The following is a 9,540-nucleotide window of genomic DNA, read 5'->3' as shown; positions in this document are numbered from 1 at the left end:
ACCGATCCAAGGATTTTGATATCATGTCGGAGGAGACCGAAAGCTGCCCAGCTACCGAGTCTGGGAATCATGACAACGCCGCAGAGGACACCTCGGAGTCTAGCGCGTCACCCGAAAAGACAGAAGCCCAGCGGGACCGCGGCGATTCAGTCGGGGCTAGCAACAGTGAAAAGAAAAAAAGTGCGTTCTTTTGACGGCTCTCGGTTGGCGCACTCGTGCGGAAGACTCGTGACAACATCGAGTTGCCCGCAACTTTGTAGTTTGTCGTTCGTAATACGCACGGTTCAAGTCACGCGGCCCCTTTCGATCGCAATCGAGCCCAATCGGAATCGTATTTCTCAATCCCGACTGGCTCACTCGCGTAGTCTGCGAAAGGGAGCCAATCGCGATCGAGTAATTCGATTGCAATCGAAGGCGTCCCGAGCGACTGCTATTTGAAGCCACCGTGCACTCGTGCATTGCGTTAACACACGGTGGGCTGTGCAGTTTGACATGTAAGCACGAACTTGGAACACCGTGTTCTTTTGCCTTGCAGTTGACGTCCTGCTGAAGGCGACTGGCGACGCGCCAATCATGCTCAAAAGGAAATGGGCCGTTTCGCCAACGTCGAAAGTTATGGACATCGCGGACTTCGTCAGAAGATACCTCAAACTCGATCAGTCGGAGTCCCTGGTATTTCTCTTCTTTCGTTTTGCTTTTGAGCGGAAACGTACCAGACAATTTCTGCAAAGCATTTAAAACTTACCTTTCTCAGTGTATTCACTCAAACAGCACAAAGCTGCTGCAAGATGTCCACCACCGTTTGCAACGCAGTTATTGATATGTGACGCTTTATTTTTTTTTAATATACTTCTATGAGGAAGCACTCCAAGTCGTTTGAAATCATGTGCCAGCCCGTTAATGTGATTCATTGAGCTGCTTCTGCCTCCGATATGGCTTAACATATACGGAATACTCAAATGTAACAGGGATTTTGCCTCTGGACACTCCTGTCCGTATTGCACTGAAATGTGCCACTGGTAGAAGTGGACAGAATCAGAAGTATTTTTATTCATCCATTCTTGTGTGATAAACAGTTAAGTAACCAAATATACAGGAGGAAATCCCAAAGCTTTAATTGTGCTGTAAGGGGACCTCCAAATGCATTGGACATGCATCATTGGTATCTGTCACGGTACCTGTGTGTCTCTGCCACTTATATTAGCGTTTACGTTGAAGCCAATAGCAGATGTGGGAAATACAAATCAAAATGTTCAGTGTAAGAACTGCTCCTAAATGCCTGCTGAAACGCAGCTGACTTAGCAACCCCTTCAAAATGTATTATCACTACACCACATGCAGTTGTTGCACGCTGTGCTTCTATTAAAGTGCGATGGCTTGCGGCAGTAGTGCAAATATTTAGGACACATGTAGGCAGTTTTTAATTGCGTGACTGGTAGAACAGTCTGTACATAAAAGAAGTAAAGGCTCGTCCCATAAGTCTGCAACACAAAGTACTTGTGATAGCAAGTTCAAATCTTTGTTATGCGCAATGCTGCTGACTTACATGCTGTTGCTCATCAACTGTCACTCCAGGTTCGCACTGACACAGCCGGCTGCAGATGCAGCATGCACTTTGGGAATTATGACTGTTGTCTCCAACAATTCAATGAACACTTTTGTGTTTTTCCCATTATTCTTTTGTGTGATTAGACACACTAAACATAAGACGCCCCACACACAGACCGGTGCAGGCAACAAGCTGATATTTTACTTGCTATCACAATTCGAATGCTGACTGTTCACACATCTCGGAGGCACATGTGACACACAAAAGGCCTCGCAAACCAGTGCACACACCGATTATAACTTGCTATTGCCAGTAGAAGAAAAATTTAAAAAGGATTATGGAAATGAAACTGTGAAGTGGCCAGTCTGACACAGCAGTGGCTGGCTCAACTAAGGTGATGCAGTGGACTAACACATTGTAGACATAGTGTTGAGTCTTGGTTGGCGACAAATATATTTATCGGTTTTGGCCGACTATTTCTGCCAAGGGCAGAAATGAAACCTCCGATGGTGCGCACGAAAGCTGGAGAAAATATAACCGCTACTTCTCTAGATGAGATTTCCAGAGAAGAGCAATGCAAATCATTCAGAGTAGTTGGAGAACCAGGGCTTTAGCTGCCATTTCTTGGAACGTTCCTTTGATGAAGGTTGCTTCCCAAGTTTGAAATCCATTCCTTCTGCCATTTTCTGTACTCTTTGTGGTCATTTAGCTGTTTCCACCATTTATTAGTAACCTTTTACAGTGGCACAGAGAACAAATCTGCAAATAATTTACATTCAGCTGCAATGGCCTAGTATGCATGCAAGAAACTGAAATTGTGCTCCACTTGTACAGTGATCCATCTTTCTTCAAAGGAAAATTTAACTTCACGAAATGCAGGAAGCACTGAATGTTGCTGGAATTGAACACTGCTCTTTCTGAATTCAAACTACATTTATGAACAAAATATCTTAGCCACACTTGTGTAGAAAGTCTCTGCAATGAACTTGCAAGATATCTTTCTTAAAGCACTCATCCACAACACTTGTGCTTGTCTTGCGCAGTTCCTGTACATAAATCAAGCGTTTGCTCCATCCTTGGACCAAGAGATCAGCAATCTTTATGAGGTTTGTGCTCTTCATTCACGGAATGCTTTTCTTGTTTGGGAAATTGAAGAGCTTTATTGTTTTGTCTTTCTTTCTTCCCTTTTGCAGTGTTTTGGTTCCAACGGAAAGCTCACTCTTCACTACGCAAAAACACATGCGTGGGGATGAAGTCGCCGATTTAAATAAGTCACGTTTTTGTAAATACTGTGAAATAATTAAATGTTACACCTGCTTTATCATGTTTTGCAATTGGTTGCTTCCCACTTCAATATGGGTAGTTTGGGTGTTGTGTTACATATGTGAATGGTTCTTGCAAATGCTAAGTATATATTGTGTTGTTTGTTCATTCTATCTAATGTTCATTTTTGCTCGTATCATTCCGATGCCTGCTTTGAAATGATTTGATATTGAAATGAAAAAAAAATTATGAGAATACAAGATTTCCTTTCCTGCAAGTACTGTTTCTTGAAAATTTCATACATACTCGAAATTTTTTTCATCTTATTTCACCATTTCACTTGTTTCAAGATGTAAGGATCATACAAAGATGAACATTTGATGGAAATTAATAAAAATTCTGTTTCTTTGTACAGGAGCCAGATTCAAATTTGCTCAAGTGAATTTAATTGACTCATAAGCAGGTTGGAACAAGATAATCAAAAAAGGCTTGCTTGGCTTTAAACCTGGAGCTACTCTGCATACTAGTACAGCGGAAACGATAAGAAAATAAAGGTTTAATCTAAACACAATTGGTGTGCTCGAAAACAATACCACTGCATCTTGATTGAGCTTTTTTCAAGTACGTACATAACTCATCTAGGCAATAGTAACTGCAGGAATCGAACCGTGGGAATGCAGAACAATGCAGTCAAACACAGGACGACATTGGACTCCGAATTTTGGATACTGCAGATGTGCTTACAGGCAAAAGTTGGACGATTGCACCTTGCATGCTAAGAAAGTAATGGTATTGTTGCTGAATTTTCAATCTTGAAGCAGTGAAATTAAGAATACGATATAAAATGAGGTAATAATGAGTTTATTGCCTTGTATGGCTTCTTATACAGGTCATTCACGCATGCCTAGAACTTTTTTCTCAACTCCAGGCCCTGCATTGACATTATCCATTGACTTCAGGTTTAGAAATGAGAAGTACCCAAGCAATAAAGCAAGAACTGGTAGGAAGGAAGCCTGCCCTAGGAGAAGGCAAGTAATAAGGAGTTTTAGAAATAGCACATCCAAAAATCTTTATATACTCAAAGCCCCATTTTCTGCTTGCATTCTTTCATACACCCGGCAGACAGCATCCGCCAACTTTGGGTCCATAATACACAAAACTTCACATTAGTTGGGAGTGCTAAAAATGAAGAGAGCTTGGAAAGGAATCTAAGCAAAAGGCTAAAAGTTGGACAATGTCAACAGAAGCCTTGTATAAAAGAAAGCAAGAAAAATGTTGCCAACCGCGTCACGTGCCTCCCGAGCATTACATTAGCCAAGTAGGAACCGCACGACTGTCCTTAGCACGATTTGGTTACAAATAATTCTCTGGCCAGCTTACAGATCTCTTCGGAAAGAAAAGCGCAATCATAGCATCCTACCGGTACTAACATATGGGACAGAAACTTGGAGGTTAACAACTGAGCTTCAGAACAAGTTATGAACCGCGCAACGAACGATGGAATGAAAAATGACAGGGATAATATTAACAGAAAGACAGCGGTGTGGATTAGAGCAGAAAGTGGTAGAAATGCAATTTGGCAAGCCATAGATAATTGCAAAGTGCAGACAGTAAGTCTATTCAAGTTGTAAAATTATTATTGCAGTTTATTGGCACAAGAGCCAGATGTGGCCGAAGAGTGTGAAGAGAGTTGCAAAATTACTAGTGTAGTAAAGAGCCCCCCCCCCCCCCCATAACACCCACAACTTTCTAAAATCCAAAGAGCTGACACAACCACAAGCCATCACAACAGCATAAAATAAGAAGCCTTTATTTCATGTCGAGTGGGGGCAAAAAATGCCTAGTACAAAACAAGGTGTGTGGCAAGTTTGACTTGCATTTGCAGCAAAAGCTGCAGTTAACGATTAGCTGTACATACATAAAAAAAGTTGCTTCGGCAACATAAAGTCAACAGACAAATGTTAAAAAAGAACGCCACTGGGGTAAATAGCATACGCAGGTACCTCAAGAAGTAGCCCGAAACGGGAAGCTAGTCCCGAAGTGATGACTAGCGCTACATTGGTGCAGCATCCTGCATTTGTTTAACGCATGCAGAGATGCCAGCACTGCATGCATGTTAACATCAAATTGCTTGTGCATGGCCCCTAGCTATGGCCCACTTGGTCCCTAGGGGAAATGCAGCGGCCGTATGGCAAAGCTTCGAACACTCGCGTTTTGCCACATTCTGTGGCCACGGCGAGGAATAGACTGCCGGCACGAGACCAGTAGGATTTCAGGGCCACGGGCGACTGGGAGATCGCCTGGACCTGTTCAAACTTGCTGTAGCCTTTCCACTGGTAGATTGCGACCGTCTGGAGGTGACGGCTGCCGAGCACAAAGAACACGTCGCCTGCAGGAAAAGTGGTTGACCTCTTACTCGGGCGCCACACAAAGAAAGATAAACAGAAGTGGTCATCAAAATGTGAGGTTTAACAAGCCAAAGCTGCACGATAGACTGCTGTAGTAGGGGGGACAAACTTTTTTTGATGTGAACCCAAGGCATGGCACTGGGACATTCTTACATTCCGCCTCTGTCTGAATGTGGCCAGGTATCAATCCTGCAACCTCTTACTTGGCAGTAGAGTGCCTTACCGAGAGAGGCACCGCAACGGTACACGAAGAAGGAAATCTTGCAATTTTGCAAAGGTGTCCAATAGGCTGCCATTTTTCAAAGAAACAGCCAGTGCTCATACTAGGTGCTCTATGCTTGTCCATGTTGTGCCAAAATTTCCAAGCCACAATTATGGCTAGTGAAAAAAAAAAAAAAAAAACAGTGATGTTCCAGCACTAAGTCAATACCAGAGCAGATTTAGACCACGATTTCTAATTAAGTACTGACGAGACATTTTCCCACTTGTTTTGTGTTAACTAAACATCCAAACCCTCTAGACCCTAAATCCAGGCAAGCGTCAGAGCCCCCCCCCTCCCCCCTAATAGTTCACTGTAATAGTACTCATTCAACAAACCAGTTTAGTACTCTGAATGTGTATGCATCACAATGTCATGACATTGGCTTTCTTTGTTAGTGCTATCACTACGGCTGCCATACAGACAAACAAAGCCATGCGAAATGCATGCAGCATCCTTTATCAAATTGTTTTGTGAGCAATGCCATCACCCCTAGTTTCAACGGTGGACGATTCGAGACAATGTTAGCATGAAGTTAAAGTGCCCAATGTTTCCAAAGCCTCATACTTGGCAAGTTAAATCCTTTTACACTGGAGAAATGTGCAGTTGAGTTTCTGCAACTCCCAAAATATGTGACAGTACTCCTTCAACCCCTTATGACATCATCGTTTTTGGAAAAAAACATACATGGCTTATTTGTTGATGCGGTATGCTTCGATAACATCGATGCTCCGCACTTTTAGCAACTTCTAGCATTCATATTTCTCAGTTCTAACGAATTCAATGGCTGCGATGGTAGAATGTTTACCACCATGCACGTTTTAAAGGAAATAATTTACTTTGCATGTGACAAGGCACTTGGAAAGTGGAAAAATAGCAATGCCAAGGTGGGCTCGTAATTCAAAGAGCAACGATCACCCATGACAAGCCGAGATTAAATTTTATGAGGTATGCCGTTTATGAGGTATGCCGTAGTGGGGGACTCGGGATTAACGTAGATCACCCGGGGATTTCGAATGGGCACCTAATGCACGGTCTATTGCGGCCACCATGGCCAGGATTGAACCAGTGACCCAGTTCTTAGCAGTATAAACTATGAGGCCCGTTCAACTCTCCGTGCACTTCATGAACTAGTTCCCGCTCGTGCAGAACAGGCACGGCACCTCCTGCATACACGCACTACCTTAGCTTCGAGCTCTTCCTGCACGGAGCCTGCGCGGAGTGAAACGAACAGTGAAAGGCAGCACCAGTTGCCAATTGGTTGCCAAGTGCAGGGTAACCAAGTTGCCAAGTGCAGGGTAACTGAATGGACCTATAGCCACTACGCTACCGCAGCGGGTGACTGTCAGATCATTAGGATTCCACTTGAGGAGTCGAGAGGAATCTACAAATGCGGTACTAGCTGAAAAGTCCACTTGCCTGCAAACCTGAAGTGTTCCATTGCGTTGACTCCGGTCATGGGAATGTTTTGAAGGAGCTGAAAGCGGCCGTACATGTGCTGGTAGATGCTGACTGGCTCGGTGTGGGCGTCGAGCCAGCTGTGCTGGTCCTGGAGCCCAGTCTTCTCGCTCGCAAATGCGCACAGCAGCGAGTTGTCCACGGTAAGGAACAGTGTCGACGATGCCAGCGACGTGGGCACATCAGCCATTGGTACAAACTGGATGAAAAACAAGCATTGATGCAGAGTTTTATTAACGAAGACTCTACAATAAGATTGAAGTTGTAAGTAGTTGGGGGTGTGAATAGCGGTAATTCTTGAGACGAAGGCAAATACAAATTTAATAAGGCCTGAAGTTAATTAATTGAATACTTTTTGAATAGCACTCAATAAAGAAAAGCCACCTTCACTATTAATATAGAACTGGGTATGTTCCCATAGTAGCAGTCATAATGTCTGCAAGTTTTATTGCATTGCAAATTATGAAGCATCGTTTATTAAATGCATAAGTGGAGCATTAGAAACAGTTTGTTCACACTCCGGAGTGTGAATGATCGCAGCTTAGAAAAAATTTATACTTCCCAAGTGACACTTGGCACTTCACCGTGCAACTTCATTGCATACTCTGTACTCGAATTTTGGGTTTTATTGCTCAATGGTGACGATTTGAGGTATTAGAAAAATATTTATGTATGGCGACTATTCTATTTGAAGAACGAATTTAACACAGTATTCAAAAGTACAATGTTTGTGTCACCCCTATTTGCAGGTGACCTTTGTTGCGTGCATTATTCTGGACACTTTCATCAAAAGCTAGTTCACATTAAAAGGAGCCTCAAGAGGTTAATTTTTATTGGTAGAGTGGACTTCTGGGATTGCAAGCAGGTGATTGAGGCTTGGCAGGCAAGACAGGACAAGAGAAACAAGTGGAGACTCCACCTTCAGATTCCTGCACTAATTTCTCGCACTCTCATGCAGTTCGCAGCATTTGCGTGGTTTTTCCGTGAGCAAACAATCACTTGGTCTGGCAAAATGCCAGTTTTTCTGGAATAATGTCTTACCGCAACGGTGCAAGGTCAGACTTAGACGCATTGACCGGCAACTGTATCGGTTGTAAAGGTGCAAAAGAGGACCACGGTGCCTTAAACTGAGCCAAACTACTCTTAAGGCTAGAAATGGTGCAGGAAATGTGTCGCCAAACGCTTCGTACCATGTTAACGGCTCCAGAGAGGGTGTAGACAGTGGAGTATGACGATGTCAAGCCCTGCTTCCAGCTGTTTGCAGACGAGAGGAACACGATGCCGTCGAATTCCACGACGTCTATGGACGCCACACCAGTGGCATTCAGAGTCTGGTGAAGCTGCCAGTGGGCTTGGCCCGGTGCAAAAAGATAGACGTCGATGTGTCCGCCTGTCAAAAGTGGAACACTCAGCAAGGGCAGAATTATGCAAGCACGAAACACGAGAAAGCCCGCTCTTTAAGTTGGGGTCTAGTGGACGTCAGACTGACATTGCCAAAATGCTGCTGGTGCCTGGCCAGTGTGCTGCTTTGCCAATATGCATTTAGATTATACACACATATAAAACATGCATACAGAATGCAGTAGAAGTTCACTATAAACAAAATTGCATCCAAAACAAGAATACCTCCGTTATGTTTAATATTTGTTGAACACCGATATTTGAATAAACATTTTAGGAGTACTTCACAATATCCAATAATTATTTGTACTGATGTCCGTTATATCGACGTTAGACAATTTTGTCAACTTCTAAAACACTGCAAAATAAGGAATCCAGGACTTGTGTCAACAAGGTAAAGGTTACAGTATTTCGTACTCAAAATTTACAGGCAAGGTGCGCCTCCGATTACAGCTCGGAAGTCAAGCTTGTTATCACGGAGGACTTTCTGTTCAGAATCCTTGTGCACGCACGGAAGGCCCTGAACTTAATTTTTGAAATGCTGCGCAAGCAGCATGCCCAACGTGGTGCCTGACAGCTCATTACTGCTTGCATGACCCTTGCATCAGTTGTTTGTACAACAAAGCATTCGTGCCATGCAAGACTGAACATTCACAGGAACCGATAAAGTACTGCAGAACACCGCACTTCAGCCACAGTAGCACATCAACTACACGAACGGCAGGTTGGATGGTGGTGCACCAGAGACATACACTTGCCTTTGCTCGAGGGCAGAAGGTACTTGTTGAACGAGTGGGCGACAACCAGGTACGTGCTCCCAAGGAATTCAAACATCTTGACGTCGCTCACAAAGGCCGATGCAGTCACCCTCAGGTCTACCCTGACAAGCTGATCGCTTGCAAACTGGCCACGTGGATCGAGAAGACCCAGGGCCAGCTCTTCTGCACCTGGACGTTCGCAGCTGCACAGGACAATTATGGTACACTCCAAGGTGGACGGAAGAAGCAAAGAAATTAAGAAGTCTTGATACTGCACAGTTGGCTATGAACGGTGTCTTAGTGAAAGGCTCAGATCCAGGCAAATTTATTCATGTTTGCCTTGTCTCTGGAATGCACATACCTATAAAGCAGAACTGCTGCAGTGTTTATAGTTCTGTGTACAGTTTATACACTTTACCAGCAATCTGTCTTCGAAGTGTAATC

At 43.7% G+C, this 9,540-nt stretch overlaps 2 protein-coding genes across 2 annotated transcripts in view; one reads left to right on the top strand and one right to left on the bottom strand.

The window, feature by feature from the left end:
* Window positions 1-23: 23 nt before the first annotated feature.
* Window positions 24-2,883, top strand: Atg12 (Autophagy-related 12). The gene is made up of 4 exons (XM_050173979.3): window positions 24-180; window positions 536-672; window positions 2,593-2,655; window positions 2,743-2,883. The coding sequence occupies exons 1-4, from the start codon at window positions 24-26 to the stop codon at window positions 2,800-2,802; spliced, it is 417 nt and encodes a 138-aa protein (XP_050029936.2). The 3' UTR covers window positions 2,803-2,883.
* Window positions 2,884-4,606: 1,723 nt separating this feature from the next.
* Window positions 4,607-9,540, bottom strand: part of LOC126525933 (uncharacterized) — a 28,336-nt gene continuing 23,402 nt past the window's right edge. Inside the window, exons 26-29 of the mRNA XM_050173906.3 lie at window positions 9,097-9,299; window positions 8,128-8,327; window positions 6,899-7,136; window positions 4,607-5,201 (exon numbers count right to left, since the gene is read on the bottom strand). Coding sequence (XP_050029863.3) covers window positions 4,957-5,201; window positions 6,899-7,136; window positions 8,128-8,327; window positions 9,097-9,299 — 886 coding nt within the window. The 3' untranslated portion in view covers window positions 4,607-4,956. The remainder of the gene's footprint in view (window positions 5,202-6,898; window positions 7,137-8,127; window positions 8,328-9,096; window positions 9,300-9,540) is intronic.

Source organism: Dermacentor andersoni, chromosome 8 (assembly GCF_023375885.2).
Source record: "Dermacentor andersoni chromosome 8, qqDerAnde1_hic_scaffold, whole genome shotgun sequence".
In the NCBI taxonomy this organism is placed as follows: Eukaryota; Metazoa; Arthropoda; class Arachnida; order Ixodida; family Ixodidae; genus Dermacentor; species Dermacentor andersoni.
The sequence above is the reverse complement of the archived record's forward strand: the minus strand, read 5'-3'. Positions and strand labels throughout refer to the sequence as shown.